Genomic DNA, 20520 nt, shown 5'->3' with positions numbered 1-20520 from the left:
GATTTGGCTGCTACCTTGAAATGAATCAAATGAATCGGGAGTTCAAAGAGGGTTCACAAATTATTTGAGTCAGTTTTGGGATCGCAAATCATTTGAATAAGTTTGGGAGTTCTGAGCGGGATCGCGAATAATTTGAATCAGTTCGGGAGTTATGAGCGGCTTCGCGGATCATTTGAATCAGTTCGAGAGTTCTGAGCGGGTTCGCGAATCATTTGAGTCAGTGCGGAGTTCGGAGCGGGATCGCGAATCATTTGAATCAGTTCGGGAGTTCATAGCGGGTTCGCGAATCATTTGAGTCAGTTTGGGAGTTCAAAGTGGGTTCGCTAATCATTTGAGTCAGTTTGGGGGTCGCGAATAATTTGAATCAGTTCGGGAGTATATTCAAGTATAATCAAAAACTAAACAAATCATGCCTAAAAAGTGCACACATCTAGGCAGGGATTTACGCACCTCCCAAAATTCGGAAATAGCATTTACCCACCTCCAAAGTGCGTTTATCCACCTATAAATTGAGTTTATCCACCTCTAAATAGCCTACAGTTCCTATGACATTTTTAAATTAAGCTTATGTCATGTAGTTATTGTTCATTATTAGTTTCATAGGTTGTTTGTTGTTAAAGATGAAGTCTTTCACATTGCGCTGCAACTTGTCAGTGTTGACCAATGCTTGCGGTGTTGCCAGTAGTAGTGGGAAGTTCAGATCATTTTACTGACTCGAATCTTTGAGTCTCGTTCAGCAAAATGAACTAATCTTTTCTCTTCCCGTCTCTATGGGACTGACAGGAAGAATAAAATACTCGGACCTCACCTGTCGATTCAGAACCCTTATGCATGTGCATTCAACACAAAATGAACGAATCACTCTCTATGCCAACTCGGTATCATGTTTGACAATTCCTGAGTCATATTAAAGATTCGTTCAAAATGAACGACATGCAACAGACTGCATCAAAATTCAAAAATGGATATCCGGCAATTAATAATAATAATAATAATTATAATAATAACGTTAGTTATTTTGAATAGAAATCATCACTCATACAGCAGCCATTCATCTCATCTCCGGTTTATTTGTGTTTGTATACATACAATATCCACGATCCGCCAGGGCTATAGTCCAATGGTGCGCACATTTGAATAGATAATAATTTTATGACATGTTTGTAAAATATTTCGTTATACAGAATAACATTCCTATTTATTTTACACTGATTTATGCGATCTGAAGAGCTCAAACAGCTAACAGATCTAGGGATTACTCTCTTATTGATTCAGGTCAGTTATTACATCAGTGCGACATCATTAGTTTGTAAAGCTGTCAATCATCTCACGTGAACCACGTGACCAAAAGGATGTCCTTCTGCGATGAAGCTGTCTGTGTCATTGCGGTCTGTGTCATTGATAAAATATATGAAAGACAAAAGTAAAAAAAAAATATATATTTGATTCCAGCTTGTTAAATGTGAATATGTTCTATTGTCTTCTCTCCTCTGTGACAGTCAACTGAACTTTGAGTTGTGGACAAAACGAGACATTTAAGGACCATTCCTGGGCTTTTGGGGAAACACTGATCCACATTTTTCTGACATATTATAGACCAAACAACTAACCGATTAACTGAGAAAATATTAAACATATTAATCGACTATGAAAATAATCCAAAATCCCTAATCATTGCGTACAAGTGCATTGCATTGGAACCCCTGGATATAAGCCTCTCTCTCTATTCCTCTTTAAAAAAAATTCTCTCTGTTTTGTCATTTAGTCATTTAGACAACTTTATAGATTTCAACCTTATTATTCCTTCTTGAGTCTCTTTAACAAGAACTTAGATTAATGTATGAATTGAATAGTGATTGTGTGACCTATATGAGGGAACAACCAGTGATACCCTTGGTAGTAATATCAAATGATAGCCTATAGTGATGTCATCAGGATACACATACACCAGTAGGCAGTGGCCCACCTTACCGTGAATTTATAGTTTACCCACCTCTTTTTTTACCACTACACCTCTGCTTCTAGGCTAATGTAAAGTTACATGATGAGGTCATACTAGTGCGCATGTGCATTTTGAGTGCGTTCTTTCAGTGCATTATTCGGTGTATTCAAATGCATTCATGAATGCATGTGAATGAGCACAAAGTTCAAGATATGGGGGTTAGAAAATGTATACCGTAATTCCTCAAATAAAAACCGGGAGTCAAATAAACGCTGGGCTTCTTATAGTGGCCGGGGCGTGGTCAACACAGACAAATAAAGGCTGGTCATAAATAAAGGCCGGGGGGAAATTTGTGCAGCAGAGCCAGATAACGAACGTACACGACCACTGCTGGAGTGTTTCTTGTTCTCCAGTCAAGAACCGGTTGCATGGGTTTTCGGATCACCAGTACACTGAACCCGAGAAGTTTTTCTGTCGGACACGTCCGATTCAAGAACCGAGGAGCTGATGATACTGCGCATGCGTGATTCAGCGTGAAGCAGACTGACACAGAGCGCATCTGAACCGAACTTATTCTTTTAGTGATTGATTCTGAGCTAATTTTAAGATCTCGGCCCACTGGAACGCAATCGCTTTTGATTTAAAACGGGTTATTTAAAACAATTACTTATCAAACAGATGGAGCTGGAAATAAAGGCCTGCCTCTAATGAAAGCCTGCTTCAAATAAACGCCTGTTACCTTCTGCAGTTCAGGTAAATAAAGGCCCCAGCTTTTATTTGAGGAATTACGGTATATTTATATCATTTTATGTAGTTAATCAATATCACACGAAGAGTGCCATTTCAGTTTTTTCTCCAAAAATCAGCATGATTAAAATGTGATATTAAGTTACTACAAACAATAGTTTAATTACAAATACAAAATGTTGCAGAATAATGTAATATATGAATGAATAATAGCCTAAAGAACCTTTGTGCCAAAAGAGTTCTTTCTTGTCATTATAGAATCTTTTTAGCATATAAGGTTCTTTGGAGTTGAGTAAAGAACCCTATGGTTCTATATAGAACCCCAATGAACCTTTTTTTCTAAGAGTGTGTTGTCATAACGTTCACCTTGGAGATTGAAAATGTTTCTTTTTTGAGACCCCAAGAGCCCAAATTCAGACCCAGAACAATAAAACCCACAGAAGAGATGGGAGTTCAAAGAAGGAATCTTTATATTACCAAACTGCAGGGAGAGGAAGAGTAGATATAAGTCATGATCTGCAAGATTAACCACAATCTGATGTGATCTGACCACCTCAGAGAAAACCAGTGTTGAGCTGCTGCAAGAGATTTTGAATCACAGCAGCTGTGGTCAAAGAGTTGTTAACAACATACTTTTTGTACCTTAATTCCAGTAAATATTATGAAATTAGAGAACTAAGACAATGGCAGTTCGGAGCGTGAATCATTTGAGTCAGATCGGGAGTTCGGAGCGTGAATCATTTGAGTCAGATCGGGAGTTCGGAGCGTGAATCATTTGAGTCAGATCGGGAGTTCGGAGCGTGAATCATTTTAATCAGTTCGAGAGTTCGGAGCGGCGAATCATTTGAGTCAGTTCGGGAGTTCGTAAAGGGTTCGCGAATCATCTGAGTCAGTTCGAGAATTCGGAGCGGCTCGCGGTTCATTTGAATCTGTTCGAGCGATCGGAGCGGCGAATCATTTGAGTCAGTTCGGGAGTTCATAGCGGGATCGCGAATCATAGCTGTATATGGATAGGCATTTTTAACTAATTTAGTAGCTGGTTCTAATTGCGTTTTTCACGCGTGTTTAGGTGTGATATGTGAACTCGTATTTTTTGTTTTGATGATGTGCCTTTTGACAGTATCAAGTATATTCAAAAACTAAACAAATCGTGCCTACAAAGTGCACGCATCTAGGCTACTGTAAAGTTACACATGATTATTCGTGTGCATTATTCGGTGTATTCAAATGCATTTATGAATGCATGTGAATGAGCACAACATTCAAGATATGGGGGTTAAAATTTTTTATATATTTATATCATTTTATGTAGTTAATCAATATCACACGAAGAGTGCCATTTCAGTTTTTCTCCAAAAATCATGTCTGTACTTGTTCAGTTTAAGCTCTGGAATAGTCAGTGTCTGATCCTGGGGAAAACATTCATTCATCACAGATAATGATGATCAGAAGATGATGTTCTTTGTGTTTGTGTAGTCAATAATCTGCTGGTGTCATCACATCAGTGTTGATATTTTTGATATTCCGACATCAGTCAATGAATTCAGCTCGCAGGCTGTTTAATCTGCAAGAGTTATCAACTGGGGTTTTGTTTCATTACTCCATACAGCTGTCATCTTCATTAAAAGTAGTAAGATAAACTTATCTTTCCAGTGATGATGCCCTGTGCTCTCATATAGCAGTCTCTGATCTGAAAATGAGCTGAGAATTAATAAAATGCGACATATTACAAATTATAAGCAACATGCAACATATTATAAGTATTGCATTGCTCAATAATAGTTGACAAATGTTTGCACATTGTAAATGTTGAAAATGTTTTTGTTGTTGTTGTTTAATATCATACTTTATAGAATATTGAAAGGATAAATACATAAATATTTTAAATATTTTGCGGTAGGCTACTTTAAAATTCCACTAAAAGTGTAATCATGTTCTGTTCTTCCACAAAGTAGGCCTAAAATATACTTTATTTAAGAGTAACATAAAACATCACTAAAAGTAAGTTTTTAGGAATACATTTTAAGTATGTTTGTGTTTAGCATATTTCTTGGAAGTATAACTAAGACTAGAAAAAATGTAGCCCTCCAAACAGAAAAAAAAAGTTATTGTACTGCAGGTGCGTGGAGCAAATGGCATAGGAATAAACGAGAGGAGTGGCTGGACGCACACTGATCCACTCAAGACTGGAAGTCTACAAAAAAAATATTTTTCAAATTGCATCGTGCAAAAAAGTGCAAAGTGCATGTGGGTTAAAAACAGAATGGACACCAGCAAACGTTTCAGCGCATTGCTACTTTCAGTGCTCATTTAGCAAACAACATTCACCTTTTTTAAGCAAGTCAGCAATTAAGGACAATCAGCTGAATGCAGTTATCTCAAAATCTCAATTGTCTCAAGTAGAATTACAAACAAGTATACACATATTTCAAATGAACAACTTCCAATGATAATACAGCATTACAGACACACAAAAAGAAAGAATATGTTTTATAAAAAACAAGAAAATTCAAGATCTTCATTCATACCCTCAGGAAATAAAGATTTAAGTTCAAAGATCCAAAAAGCCTCCCTTTGCAATAATTTTCTATCTCTATCTCCACCTCTCCTGTGAGGTAAAATCCTCTCGATGCCCAGGAACTTCATGTCAGACAGAGAGTGGTTAGCAGACGAAAAATTGAAGATGTATCATCCTCTCTCCTAATGGCACTTGTGTGTTCAATCATTGTTGTGCGTAAAGCACGTGTAGTTTTGCCAACATATAGTTGTGGACATGGACAAATGATAATGTAAACAACATATGTACTCTTACAGGTAATCAGTTGTCTAATCTTATACGTTTTTAGTGTATGAGGATGTGTAAATGATTTACATTTGGCATACTTAGTACAAGAAGAGCAATTTAAAACATTACCCTGGGCATCGACAAGAGTAGTTGGAGAGGAGATATGGGTGTCAGCATGGACAAGCTTGTCCCTCAAATTAGAGCTACTGTAAGAAACAAAAAGTGGTTGTTCACTAAATACATTTGATAATTAAGGATCACTTTGAATAATGTGCCAATGATTCTTCATTATGGTTTTGATATCATTACTCAGTGGACTAAATATGGATTTAAAAATGCATGAAAAATTCTTATTTCCTTTTTTCATAGTCAAATTTCTCTCCTCCTGTTTTTGTAGAATGGAAACCTTCTCAAGTGCAGTATCAAGCCACTGGTTGGGATAGCCTCGTGATTTAAAGTCCATGTACAAGCTCTGGGCTTTCAAATACGGTGAAGTCTCAAAAATTGGCTGTAAGGTAAACCTCGTTTTTAGATTGGATGAGCACTTTTAGCATGAAGGAGACTGTCCTTGGCTGTATCTTTTCTATAGAGAGAAGAGACTATTTTATTATCCACAATTGATATAGAAGGGAAGGGAAGTGACTAAAGGTCTCAAAACAAAATCAACAAAATTTGAAAGAGGTTCAGTAAGACTATTGTTTCCTGCTACTATAGGTCGCCCCGGTGGATTGACCAAACTCTTATGTACCTTAGGTAAGATGTAAAAACAGGTCTAGTCGGAGAACAATTCAGCAAATATTGCTTCTCTTTATCAGAAATGAATTGATGAGCATGTTCTTCCTGAACAAATGTCTCGACCTCACCTTGAAACCGAGTCGTAGGATGTAATTCAGGTTGTACTTCACTAATTCACAAGGAACAGAAGGGTTTTGAAATTTTTATTGAATTATAATGTATATTTATCCTTAAAATTATGCCTATAATATTTTCCTCACACACCATAAGTTTTTATACGTGTAAAATATAGCTGATTTTATAATCTCTGAATGGTGTTATATCTCATATCTCTTGCTAGGGGATTGTTATTTGAGTCTCTCTCTCCCTCTCTCTCTCTCACACACACACACAAACACACAATGAAACTTTGAAGATCAAGTGACTATTAATAAAATAGTTTCAGGAAAGTCACCCACTTCCTCTGCTGCCCTGTCTCTTCAACATATTTTCTAACATAAATGCATTCAAATATTACAAGAAAAACCCAAATGTGGCCTGATCAAAAGCAAAATTTAATTCAAAGTTCAAGGTAAGTAATAGATTAATTTTACACTGAAGACATTAGCTGTTCATTTACTAATTTTTATAGTTTAGTTTTATATGTATATTCAGTATATCAATAAAACTTTTCCTTAAAAAAATGTATTTTTATATTATAGTACAGTACAATATTTAAAGTAATATAATATGAAAGGGATCCTCAAAAAATAAGTCATAAGGTCATTCTTCTGGAGCTGGAATTGTAAAGTTATGAATGTGTTAATATTGGACTACTAGATGATTCCATACAATTAATTTATTTCTTATTACCATGCAAACATGAAATAGTTTTCTGGAGTTTTCTTTTCTTTTTAATTTGCCATCATTTACATTTATCATTTTCCTTTAAATCGCCATCATTGATGTTGTAGTGTTCAGTGTTGTTTGACACAGCAAAGACTTCTGAAGAACTTCCTATACTGCTGCCTGACCTGGACAAGAACGAGACGAGAGGAGCTGAGTGACTTCATGAGATCAGGTTAACCTCTGAAGATTTTTTAAAATTATTATTATTATCATTTATGGCTTTAGAAAGACTTTTGGAGTAGTTTTAAAAGCTTGGAAATCAAAACCATTGTGAAACATCAAATTTTGTAAATGTCTGACCTCATTGTTGAGGACACAATAGATGAGGAAGATGAAGGTTCCCTGCTGGGAATTCAAGATCAGGAAGAGGATCTCCAGCACCTTACTGTCTTTTGTGAAGAAACCCAGAATCCAGGAGCAACCAAGAACAACAAACTGAGCCAGAGTTTTAAACACTATAATCCTGCAAAGAAACATGTCAAGAGGGACAGTTAATGTTTATTTACTGACTACTGTATATATATGGTTCCCTATAGAACAATTAAACAGAAATATTACTTGGTTTGTTTCATCTGTGAAACGTCAGCATTAAGATTTATGAGAGTTGACCGCATAGTGATGATGATCTTGATGAAGAGAATTGTGTTTAACTGCAAAGTAATTCATTAAATGGTTAATCACATTTTGAATGGTATCTCCCATTGCGTTGAACGTTTAAGGGGTAAACTATTGTGGTCTCTGAATACTGAAGCCTGACTTGTTCCTGTTCATGTAGCTGCATGAACATATGAGTCTCTCCTTGTTTTGCTTGCGTATCACCTTCTTTAAGGAGGACGGTTTGTTTGCTTTGGATGTTGCTCTAAAGGGCTGTCAGTAGTTGATGCTATAATAATCCAGCATATGCTGGCTAGATATTTTTTGAAGCATGGCTGTGGATCTAGAGCTGGTTTAGGCTGGTTCTTAGCTGGTCATGTGCTGGTCCTGAGCAAATAGCTCCTGTTCAGGACCAGCTCATTACCAGCTAAGGACCAGCTTAAACCAGCAGCCATGATTCAAAACATACCTAACCAGTATATGCTGGATTTTTTAAAAGGTCTATCAGAATGAGGGCCCTTTCCACCAGAGGAGTGACCTCCTCCTTGGCTTCCCTTACGAAAAAAAAGTATACTTCAAGTTCATTTTATGAAGTATACTTGAGTAATGTTCAAGTATATTTATAAGTATACTTTATGTAGTAAGTATACTTATGTCAATATTTACTAGTAGTAAACTTGAAAGTGTACTATTTTAATACCGCTTGGGACTAAATTGGCCCACTTGAAGTATATAAAAGTATATGTTTAAGTGTACTATAAGTGTAACAGTAGTAAACTCTAAGTCTACAACTAGTTCATAATTATGTTTCTCATTTGTACTGCAAGAGAACTTATGAGTGTACTAGTAGTTTACTATTTTATTACTTGTAGCATTTTTTTAGTTTATGAAAGTTCACTTTGACGTATACTCTCAGTAAACTACTAGTTTAGTAGTTTTACACTGCAAGTATACTTACACGTTTTCTTTTAGTGTACTCTGAATAAACTACTAGTTTAGTAGTTTTATACAGCAAGTTTTCTTTAAGTGAACTCACCATCATACTTGTAGATTACTAATAAATATTGTTTTTGCTCCTTTAGTGTACTCACAGTAAACTACTAGTTTAGTAGTTTTAGACTACAAGTTTACTAATTATGTATTGCTTTTGCTCCTTTAGTGTACTCTCAGTAAACTACTAGTTTAGTAGTTTTAGACTACAAGTTTACTAATTATGCATTGTTTTTGCTCCTTTAGTGTACTCTCAGTAAACTACTAGTTTAGTAGTTTTAGACTACAAGTTTACTAATTATGCATTGTTTTTGCTCCTTTAGTGTACTGTCAGTAAACTACTAGTTTAGTAGTTTTAGACTACAAGTTTACTAATTATGCATTGTTTTTGCTCCTTTAGTGTACTGTCAGTAAACTACTAGTTTAGTAGTTTTAGACTACAAGTTTACTAATTATGCATTGTTTTTGCTCCTTTAGTGTACTCTCAGTAAACTACTAGTTTAGTAGTTTTAGACTACAAGTTTACTAATTATGCATTGTTTTTGCTCCTTTAGTGTACTCACAGTAAACTACTAGTTTAGTAGTTTTAGACTACAAGTTTACTAATTATGCATTGTTTTTGCTCCTTTAGTGTACTCACAGTAAACTACTAGTTTAGTAGTTTTAGACTACAAGTTTACTAATTATGCATTGTTTTTGCTCCTTTAGTGTACTCTCAGTAAACTACTAGTTTAGTAGTTTTAGACTACAAGTTTACTAATTATGCATTGTTTTTGCTCCTTTAGTGTACTCTCAGTAAACTACTAGTTTAGTAGTTTTAGACTACAAGTTTACTAATTATGCATTGTTTTTGCTCCTTTAGTGTACTCTCAGTAAACTACTAGTTTAGTAGTTTTAGACTACAAGTTTACTAATTATGCATTGGTTTTGCTCCTTTAGTGTACTCTCAGTAAACTACTAGTTTAGTAGTTTTAGACTACAAGTTTACTAATTATGCATTGCTTTTGCTCCTTTAGTGTACTCTCAGTAAGCTACTAGTTTAGTAGTTTTAGACTACAAGTTTACTAATTATGCATTGCTTTTGCTCCTTTAGTGTACTCACAGTAAACTACTAGTTTAGTAGTTTTAGACTACAAGTTTACTAATTATGCATTGCTTTTGCTCCTTTAGTGTACTCTCAGTAAACTACTAGTTTAGTAGTTTTAGACTACAAGTTTACTAATTATGCATTGCTTTTGCTCCTTTAGTGTACTCACAGTAAACTACTAGTTTAGTAGTTTTAGACTACAAGTATTCTTTAAGTGGACTTAACATCACAGTTTACTAATTCTTTATTAGTTTTGCACTTTAAGTACACTACGATATTTAGGTATTAATTATTATACTTTAAATATACCTTTAATTGCACTTTAAATTATAAGTTCTCTTGTACATTATCAGTGGACTACACAAAAATTCACATACTCAGAATTATGAACATAAGTTATCTTTATAAATCAATAATTTCAAACAAATCTATTGTATAGGATTCCACATAAACTTAAAATAACAATGACACTCACATTATACAGTTCAAAACAAAACAGTAAACACAATGTTTACGGTAGTGTCATAAAAGATATCAGTTCCTAAAGAAACTACAAATCCAAACAATAATTGTTCAATATATGACAACAAAAAATTTTGATTCAAATGGGCTTCTTTGTAGTAGCTCGCTTGATGTAGTTTTCGTTGTTGCATTTTTTTCTTATGATGCGTCTCACATCTTGCATGGTGATGTCAGGGAACTTTGACAGAGCATGGTCTGTGAGTTAAAACACACACACACATACACACACACAAAAACACAAACACACACGCAAACAGAACAAAATAAAACATAGTTTATATTTTTTTATACATCATCCAGAATTAACACAATAAAACAGTCAAAGTAGCATGTAGTGATATGCAATTCAAGTTTCTAAAAACTAATGCAATAATTTCTATATTTAGCAACAGACAGCTGAAAATGACCTTTAAATGTCTAACTTTACATAAATTAAGATTATTTTTGGGGCATCATCAAAGGGGTCTTGGTTCTTTTGTTTCCTCCATTGTGTGATTATTTTCTTTTTTTTTTCTTTTGTGACATTCACAAATCCATACTGAAGATCCCAAATTAAACTTTTATGGATTAGAACTTTTCACAAAATGTTTGGAATGTTCCTTTTTGATCCATGTTGGAGGTGACAGTAATTTAACACAATCACTGTCACCTCCAACGTCGAACATCAATTTGAAAAGTGAAAATGTCCGAGAAATGTGTAGGAATTTATTTCGTTTTAAAAATGAAATTTCCCTTAAATTAAAAACACTCACCAAATATAGCATCAAGTTTTGTGCTATCAAGCCGTGGCTTTGATTCCACATCTTTGTGTGCCCCTGACTGTCTTCCTGTCAAGCTTGAATGAGACAGGGTTTCCCTTCCATAGACAAGCACGGCAAGGTCCCCGATGTATACTGACGGATTTGCCGTCCGCAGAGAGTTAAGCTTTCGCTTGGGGACCTTGACATCACAGCCTGGCATGAGAAACACCTGAAAAATAATTGTCAGTTTGCAATTGTTGATACATTGTTGTTAGACACTAAACTAATGAAATGATAATGAAACACATTCCCTGGGATATATATCTATTCTTCATCTGTGCATTAATGCAAATAAACCAAGTTTTTATTCCCCAACCAAATAGGAAATCTGAGATACATTACCACATTTCCCAATAAAATGAACTAGGGTGCAAAATGCTCCTGTGCAATGTAAGATCCTGTTTAAATCCTGTCCACACTGCTTTTCCACAGCATTAAACATTTAATTGGGTAATATGGGAATGCTTCCTATATTTCCTGTGGTCAGGCAATATTCATAATAACCACTTATCACGCACATTCACCATGCAATTGAACATGCAGATTTTTCAGGTAATGTTTATAATTACTGCCAAGTTGATTTACTGGGACATTGTATAATCACCTTCCCACATGGACCGTAACACTTGCATGTGTGGTACTTACCATATCATCAGACAACACTTGAGGAGAAACAGATGCAGAGTCTACTGATGTTGAAGGTGTTGCAGAAGTGGATGCAGTAGGTGAGGTCTGAAGTGTTATTTGTCCAATCACTTCTTTCAACTTCGTCACTACTGTGGGAAGCTCTGTTAAAAAATGGAGATATAAATGATTATAAGAAAATTGTGAAAAGGCCTCATAACTGCATGTTGACACAAATGCCAAAATAAATCACTACTCACAACAAAATGTTTTTTAAAACATTTAAATATTATTCAAAATAAATACTGATTAAATCACTGCCATTCACCACACTTGTTTGCGCTTTGTATAATATTAAAATGGTTTAATTTGAGTTACGTTTGGTAAGGAACACTGTTAGTTGCAGCAGTCACTTTGCTATAGCAGCCATACATGCTGCAATGCTTCAGATTTATAGAATGTGGTATTTGTAAGTATTTTATGAGGTTGCACGTGTTTAACCCTAAACACAACTACCTTTTAAATGTATTGCTTTTAGCTGCATTTTCATTAAGTTTAGTAAAGTGAGCCCACACTTTCTGTAGTTTTGCTCTGTCAGCCATGACTGTAGAGCACAAAATGTAAACACACTGTTGCAATGTCAAGTTGTGTGTTTGCGTTCAAAGGGCAGATTATTATTATTTTTTAATTCATATAATTACCTCTCATGGCATCAAGTATCTCTTTAATGTTGTCTTCTTTTAGCCTCCTGTTCTCTCTTTTAAGTTCCTTCATTTGCTGTTGTACCTTACTCCAGTTTCTCTCAAGTATGTCCTCATCTGATGAAAACTCATTTTCGATAGCTGACTGGAACACAAAGAGCAAAAAGAAAAGAAAAAGAAAAAAAGGTTTCCACTAAAATTGGCAAATCTTAAAATAATTTACCTGGAAAGAAGTTTGCTTTGCCATCAGCTCCTTCTTCAGGTTTTCAATCATTTGGTCTGCTGCCTCTTTTGGGGTACATGTTGTCTTTTTACACTTTTGCTATCAAAATGACAATTTGAAGTTGTTCAATACCAGGGATTCAATTCAAATTGATTTGTATAGTGATTTTCAAAATATAATTCCAAAGCAGCTTTACAGAAATGCATGTTTGTGTTACAATTAAAGCAGAGTAATATATTGCTTCATTATAGCAATGGACATTTGTATTTGTCCTAGATTCACATACAGATGTATTTATCCATAATTACCTTTTTTTTGGGCTGTTCATTCTCCTCTTCTTCTACATCCTCCATCAACCAACTGTTTGGCTTTGTCTTCCTCCTCAGTGTTTGTTTCCAGATGTCTTCACCCTTAATGAACTGTTCCCTTTTCTGGCAGAGATCACTATAGTTGTCTGTCAAAAAAAGTTGTGTGTATGAAAAACTGGGTTCTCCACTGTTCCTAAAAGACAGTCTGTGATATTTTTTTTTGCTTGTTTACTTATGTCTAATCCGTCAAGATTAGTGATGCAAACCTTAATTAAAATATTAAAGTTAACTTACCACCGAACATTAAAACCTTTGCAGGAAAAAGGGCTGGACAATTTTTCTTTTTTCTGCCTTTTTCCCACTTCACACTCATCCATCCATCATCTTCATCCTCGAGTGTGGGACATTGTGTTATAATTTTTGAACAATTTTGCTGGTCTTCAGTACTCATCCAGTCAGTTTTACCCACTTCCACGCTCTTGTCCTTGAAATAATAAATGGCAAATGCCATTGTTTAAGTGTTGTGACTGACGGATTTTCTTTATTTTTATTTTTGCTTTGCAGTGTTTGTTTCTAACAATAGGTCGTGTTGTTAATTAGGCATGTGCGCGAACGGATCACATGACTAAATATCACGACACCCGGTTACAAATAATTTTTTTTTAAAAAATCGGAGATGCATTTTTGTTGATGCAGGTGTTTGCAAGATAAATAATGGCAAAGCGTGCAGGACCTTACAAAAGGTACTTGGAAGATTACTCAGAAACAATTCCAAGGAGAACCAGGTTCAGATGGATTGAAAATGACAATATGGTAAGGCATTTTGATTTTTAAAGTCGACATAAAATTTTATTTTTGTAGCGAATGTTATAATCTCGTGGTGAAAAATTAATCCGAACAAGTACACACACACATTGCCGTGGTAATCTTTAATCAAAATCTGATAAGTTATTTCCGGTCTGGAATGGCGTTCCTTTTCTAATAACGTCAGTTTGACAGCTTGGCTTGAAAACGCTTAACCACTCCCCTCAAACCATTAGTCTGCTATGAGCAGAGATGGAGACGAGGATCAATCCATGCCATCCTTATGTTCATAAACATTGTTCGCTAAATGTCTTGAGAACTGAATTGTATTTTTGAAATTCAATAAAAAAATATACGAATAAAATAAATAAAGTTCAGATATTTTTGCTCTTTAAACCTTTTTTGTTACACAATCTTCCCCACCCAAGTTACACCACGAAAACATCGAACGTTAAGTCTTCACATTTTTTGATAAACCACAAGGGTAGGCCTAGGAGCAATATGGTATGGGTCTTGTAATCTATTATTTGGCTGTAAATAGTAGGATCATTGAAATGCCTACCCACACACATTAAAATAATTTTGATACATTGATTGATTATAAGTGACAGTTGTAGTATTACCTTTCTTTAAAAAATAATAAGTAGTACAATCACGAAAGACAAATTTATCACAATTTCTAAAAACAAATAAGCTGCACAACTGTTCAACTGATAATATTCAATCATCTTATTAGAATGATTTCTGAAGGATCATGTGAGACTTAAGACTGAATCAGGGTATCTTCCCTGATTAGACTGGAGTAATGATGCTGAAAATTCATCTTTGACATCACAGGAATAAATTACATCTAAAATACATTAAAATATATTATTTTGAATTGTAATAGGCTAATATATTACAATATTTAATATTTTGAATTTCTTTCAAAATTTAATTTTAGAATTTCTTGCAGAGTGAAATTCGTTTAAGGCATGTATGTTCTACATGAGGTCCACATACTGGACCGGGTCCGTGTACTTTTGCGTCCATTCGTTTTTCCTTTTTTAACTCGTAATGGAAAAACGAATAACATGCTTTCTTCTTTATTCGTTTTTAGACTGGTAAAAAAAAAATATTCACATAAAAACTTATTTCCCGTAGCATATAAGCTAAAATGCTTATTTAATTGAAAATCAAATAATTAGAACAACTTTTTTTTTAGTTCTACAAAAATGTGAAATTTGATTTCTGCATTTTATTTACGGTTTTGCATCCGTCCACTCAGTTTATAAACCTTAGGCTATAGGCCTACTTACGAATTCTTAAACTGTTCCCATGATAGGTTAAACAAATCGTGCCCACACAGATTAATAAACCTAGCCACCATATTCTAATCCACGCTCTCAGATTTGTAAACCGTGCCTTCAGTTTTAGCAATTTGTAGCCCACCCACAATTTCATAAACTGTGCACATGCTTTCGCAATCCAGTCCCATGGGTTTGTAAACTGTGGTGTAGGCTATTCACGGATTTGTGGCCCCTCCTCAGTTTGTGCCGGCTGATTCAACCAGACCACCTGTTTAGAAGCATGATGCATTGCATTTCGTTTAAACTTACTTTTTTTAAATGGATATTTTATTGGATTTTCTAAAAAAAAAAAAAAAAAAAAAAAAAAAAAACGACATTTAGCCCACGCTACTTTTATCTTTAAAGTCATTTTTTTGGAGGAAAAATCTCATTATATTAGTATAAGCAAATAAATACTAGGCTATATAATAAAGAAATATAGGCTAGGCCTAATACAAACACATTTCCAAAACTGTAAAAGGTTAGGTTATATAAAAATAGAACATTAATAAATTATTTTATAAAAAACATTGCCTATTACTGCACTGAAAATTTTTTTATGTTGAATTTACTTAATTTTATTATGTCAAGGGGTTGCACGAAATAAATTTATCTAAATCCAGATATATTTTTTAAGCTGAGTGAACTTATATTTTATAAGTTAAGTTTACTTATATTTTATTCATTGAGTTTATTCATCTCTTTCGGTAATTTCAGATTAATTATATTCATAATTTTAGCTAAACTTTTTTGAATAGAATTTACTCAAATTAATTGTGCAACCCAGATTAATTTAATTGTTTAATTTCTACATAGTGAAATTAATTAGATATTTTCATTAATATACAGACAAATAAAGCAAACCCATCATTTTCAACTCTAACTTTATTTTTCTGATCCAAGAGATATTTTGCTCTCCCAAACAAGAGTGCCTGTAATGTAACTCAGAAGTGACCGTTTCTCAAAGACCTCAATACATGGTACACCACACACAATTACGGTCACAATCAGTGAATAGTGTTTGAGTATAAATGGGTCATTTTGAGTAAAAAATGAACTTCAGGCGTCACAAAAATGAATGTCACTAAAACTAACATCAAAAGCAACCATAAAACTGTGTAAATACTGTGTAAACTCTGTGTAAACTTAACATTTTTAATTATCATGCCCCAGTGCATGATGGGAAATACACTGAAAAAAAAAAATATTCATTGAATTTACTAAAAAAAAATTATGGTGGTTTAAGTGGTTGTAATCAATTTATTTTAGCTATATTTAAATAAACAAATTTATTATCACCAAAATATAAAATTAACTTTCAGGAAAATTTGTTCAACTTAATATTTTCAAACTGAATTTAATTAATTCACATGGCTTGGATTTAACACACGTGTAATTCGTTTAAAACCAATTAATATTTATTAATTAAAATCAAAAACTAAATTAAATGGATTAAACTAGCACAATTGAATTAAGCTTAATTTAATTGGGGCCATAATCATTTTTTCAGTGTGTCTTAGTTAACTCATAATGATCATTATTAGCTAAAATGAACAAAGCAATTAATCAAATTTAATTCATAATACAGGTTAGACAATAATAATACAGGGCCAAGATTATCACAAATAAACACAAGATTTTGACGCATATCCAAGGGTTGGTGGGGCATATGGAGAGCGCACTGCCAGGAGGCATGGGCGCGAACCCTTGCATTTCCTATCAACAGTGGAAACAACTTTAAAAACTCTATCATTTCTGGACATACAACATAATAATACATCATTCGCAACTATACTTTTATTTGTGTAAACTCACAATACAAGAAAACGTTGTGCTTTTGTAGCCTATAATAAAATAAAACAACCAGACACGCTTTCATAATCTCCCTGAAAAAAAAATGCCTAACATTTTTTCCATATTAATTTGTGAATATTTTAAATGTTTAATAAAGGGGCAAAAAAGTCATAAACAGAAATCTGAAAATATGTCAATATTTATTTTTTTGCGCCAGCATTTGGTATAGCCTACAATTCAAATGTTGGTGTTCAACTTAGCGTTTTTTAGAATACAAATGTTATAAGAGCATTATAGGAAATAATATTTTAACAATGTTATCATAAAACATTTTTAGAATTATTTAGAAGAAATGTTATCCTAAATTTAAGGAGAACATTCTGGAAACTTAAATAAAACTACCCGCTAAAAATGTTATAAATAATGTTCCAACAATGTTATCATTAAACATTTTTAGTGTGTTCTTATAGAATTGTATCTATACCTTTAAGGAGAACATTCTGGGAACTTAAAATAAACTACTCAATTGAAATGTTATAAGAAGGGCAGGGGGTTTTCAAACTGTGGGTCACAACCCACTTGTGGGTCACAGTATGGACAAGGTGGGGTCGCACAAAGTCACTTGGCTGCAGCTAAATTTGTGTTACAATGACACACACACACACACACACACACACACACACACACACAGTTCAGTCTAGGGCTGCACAAACGTGACGAGTGGGAACGGTGCGAGGCCGGTGGAGTGGTTGGAATTGAGCGACACCTGCTCGACTCACCGGTCTCGAGAACCACGGAGGAGATTGGAAGGATACAAAAGAGGAGCGTCCGTCTCCCCGGCAACTCACTCCAGCCCACCGCCTCGAGCATCATCCTTCGCCCTGCTCGATGGCACTGCGGATTCACCCTCAGCGCTGAGGGATCTTCGGCAGCGCGTCCCACATTCCTCCCGGGAATCGGCACCAGTCTAACACATTAAAAACTTCTCAATCACGGGAAGAAGGAAGCGGGAACGGGAACCCACTTGTCACAACGATATAGCCCACCAACATTAATAAGGACTGCAATATCCCTAGTGTGATTTTCGAATTGCAATTAAGTCCGCCTGCTTTGCGTGTTTTAAAGCGCGGGCGCGCACCAGTTGTAATAACAGTGAAGGTCTCAGAGCAATGCATTAAATGGTTAAATCGGTCCGCATTATTAAAAGAGAAAACTTGCTCACTTCAATACACTATATTCTGCATGAGATTGCATACACCAGAAAACAAATGTTACGAAAACTGTTTCAGGTAGGCCATGTTCATTCATTTCTATCGTCCAGTTTGAACTCTGCAAAAAACGTTTCATCGTTTCATCTTTCATCCTGTGATTTTGCCAAAAATTTGCCAAAGTTCAGAAATCTTTTGAAGATATTGCTGAACATTAATTTAACCATTGCTAAAATAAATTTCTGCCTGAACTTAATGTCCCCCAGTTTTTTTATTATTATTATTATTTAAAACGAGACACGTTTATTATTATTTTTTACCTATTTCACAATTATTTTAATCTCCAAACAGTTTCAGATAGTTCTGCTTTGCTTCTTATGCTTTTCTAAAAAAAAAGTGTTTGTTTGTGCTCCGTTCTCGCCGACACACGCAAGGATCAATGAATGCATTTTCTGCAACAAAATACAGCAGCGCAGATTACAGTTCACTGGAGTGAGCCTGTTTCATGTTTATGTACACTACATATTTTAACGTCTGTAAACAAAAATTAAAACTTAAATATTAATAGTGAATTTTTTTCAGGTGTACTCTAAAATAATTGTAATATTATTATTTTTTCTTTAATACTTAATTTCTGTCATCAAACTTTTTTAAGGAAGATTAGGCTTAAAGTACTATATACCTTTCTTTCCCTCAAATACTGTGGTGGGTCATGAAATAGATTACACTTGTCTAGGTGGGGTCGTGGAATGGAAAAGTTGGGAACGATTAGGGAATATGTTTTAACAATGTTATCATTAAACATTTTTTAGATTTTTTTAGAGATGGTTTTCCTACCTTTTAGGAGAACATTCTGAGAACTAAAATTAAACTACCCACTTAAAACATTATTAGAACATTTTAAGATAATGTTCTCAGAACATTTTTAGACAAAAAAATTCTAGCTGGGACCGTTCATTTTCATTTTTCAATTAACGGGTTAAAAAAGGAAAAAAAAAACAGAATGGACACAAAAAACACACGGACATGGCAGCCTATTGCTCCGTACTACGGGGAATTGTTTCTTTCTTATTTTATTCCATATTTTTTTTATTGAATTACAAAAATACAAATAAATTGAGTATGTTCTCATAAAATTATGTTTATCCACATAAGGATGCAAAAACTAAACAAAAAAATAAAGTGAAATAAAAATGAAGGGCAACACAAACATACTATAAAATTAATTTGCCTGCACCTAGGCTATGTTATCTAATGAAATTCAGAACACCATCAAATCTATTTACACAAAAAAAATACTTTTTGATTTATTGTACTTTATAAATGACAACAACTTCTAAAAATGCATGAAATGAATGTCTGTTACAATCAAATAAACAATTATAATGTATAATTCATTTATTTGATGACTTTTATCTATCCTCTTTGGTCTTTTATTTGGCTGAATTTATGGAACTTTTTTACTTTTTAATTTATTTTAGGCTACTTTATAAATTGCTAAAACTATCAATATATTATTTAAGGTATAAGGAATTTCCTTGACATGTCATCCTTCCCATTTTTTTTTTTTTTTTTTTTTTTTTTTGAAGGATGAGGATGATCAAGACAATGGGAATGACCAAACAAATACAAAAGACATCCTGAGTAATACGTCCAACAGTGGACCAGACGAAGTGGACAAAGACAGATCCATCAGGACCAGTTTATTTTGTGCTGACATTCAAGAAGTAAATACACATATCACACAAGTCTCACCTTTGGTTAAATACCCTTTTCATTCATTGATGATATTTCACATCCTATTTTCATTTATAACCTGTAGAATGAGGAAGACCTGTCAGATTCTGAATGGAACATGCTTGATTCTGAAGATGAAAATTATGTGGACAGAGAAGACTTGATGGAGGGCAGTACTAGTGGAGAAAACACATCTGAATTATCAGTGGTATGTAGTAAATGGTTCTGTGACACAGTGTTTTTGTTAGTGTAATAGTTCACGTTGACCTGTTTTGCCAAAATACGGAAGTGAATTGACAGACACAAATAAAGTATTCTGCATTACCAACCCATGAAAGCACAAATAAAAACTAATGAGAATTTTGACACCATTATGACATATCATTCCTGGGCAATTCTAAAATTCAAGAATGTACCAAACCCTGTTATTTTTTATTTTTTATACCCTGTTATTTTTGGTTTGCAGCTAGGATATGTTAAAGTGATTTAAAGTGAAAAAAGTAAAGCCATTTTGTGATTATCCAGGGTAAATATTTCTAGGAAATATACCCAAGAAAAGGAAAGAAAATAAGCTGGACTGATATTCCTGATCATTCTGCTGCTCACATTTTTTTTTAATATTTTGTCTCTCTCTCCCTGTAGGGAAATGAAGATATAGCCGTTACTGGTGACAAGCCCTTGTATCCTGTGCACCTATTTCAAA

The 20520-nt window shown here is 34.1% G+C and overlaps 2 protein-coding genes across 2 annotated transcripts; both read right to left on the bottom strand.

Annotated features, from left to right (window-relative positions):
- Positions 1–6986: 6986 nt before the first annotated feature.
- On the bottom strand, positions 6987–7733 carry LOC113076340 (adhesion G protein-coupled receptor E3-like). Its single transcript, XM_026248971.1, has 3 exons — positions 7656–7733; positions 7398–7560; positions 6987–7222 (listed from the first exon to the last, which is right to left on the bottom strand). Exons 1-3 carry the CDS (start codon positions 7709–7711, stop codon positions 7166–7168), a joined length of 276 nt encoding a protein of 91 aa, XP_026104756.1. The 5' UTR covers positions 7712–7733; the 3' UTR covers positions 6987–7165.
- A 2167-nt stretch (positions 7734–9900) lies between these two features.
- On the bottom strand, positions 9901–14506 carry LOC113076343 (uncharacterized). The gene is made up of 7 exons (XM_026248972.1): positions 13241–14506; positions 12947–13092; positions 12639–12737; positions 12416–12560; positions 11736–11878; positions 11043–11259; positions 9901–10485 (listed from the first exon to the last, which is right to left on the bottom strand). The coding sequence occupies exons 1-7, from the start codon at positions 13455–13457 to the stop codon at positions 10370–10372; spliced, it is 1083 nt and encodes a 360-aa protein (XP_026104757.1). The 5' UTR covers positions 13458–14506; the 3' UTR covers positions 9901–10369.
- Positions 14507–20520: the final 6014 nt, after the last annotated feature.

This window comes from Carassius auratus, unplaced genomic scaffold (assembly GCF_003368295.1).
Source record: "Carassius auratus strain Wakin unplaced genomic scaffold, ASM336829v1 scaf_tig00020025, whole genome shotgun sequence".
Taxonomy (NCBI): domain Eukaryota; kingdom Metazoa; phylum Chordata; class Actinopteri; order Cypriniformes; family Cyprinidae; genus Carassius; species Carassius auratus.
Note: the sequence above shows the minus strand (reverse complement) of the source record. Positions and strands in the feature narration are given on the sequence as shown.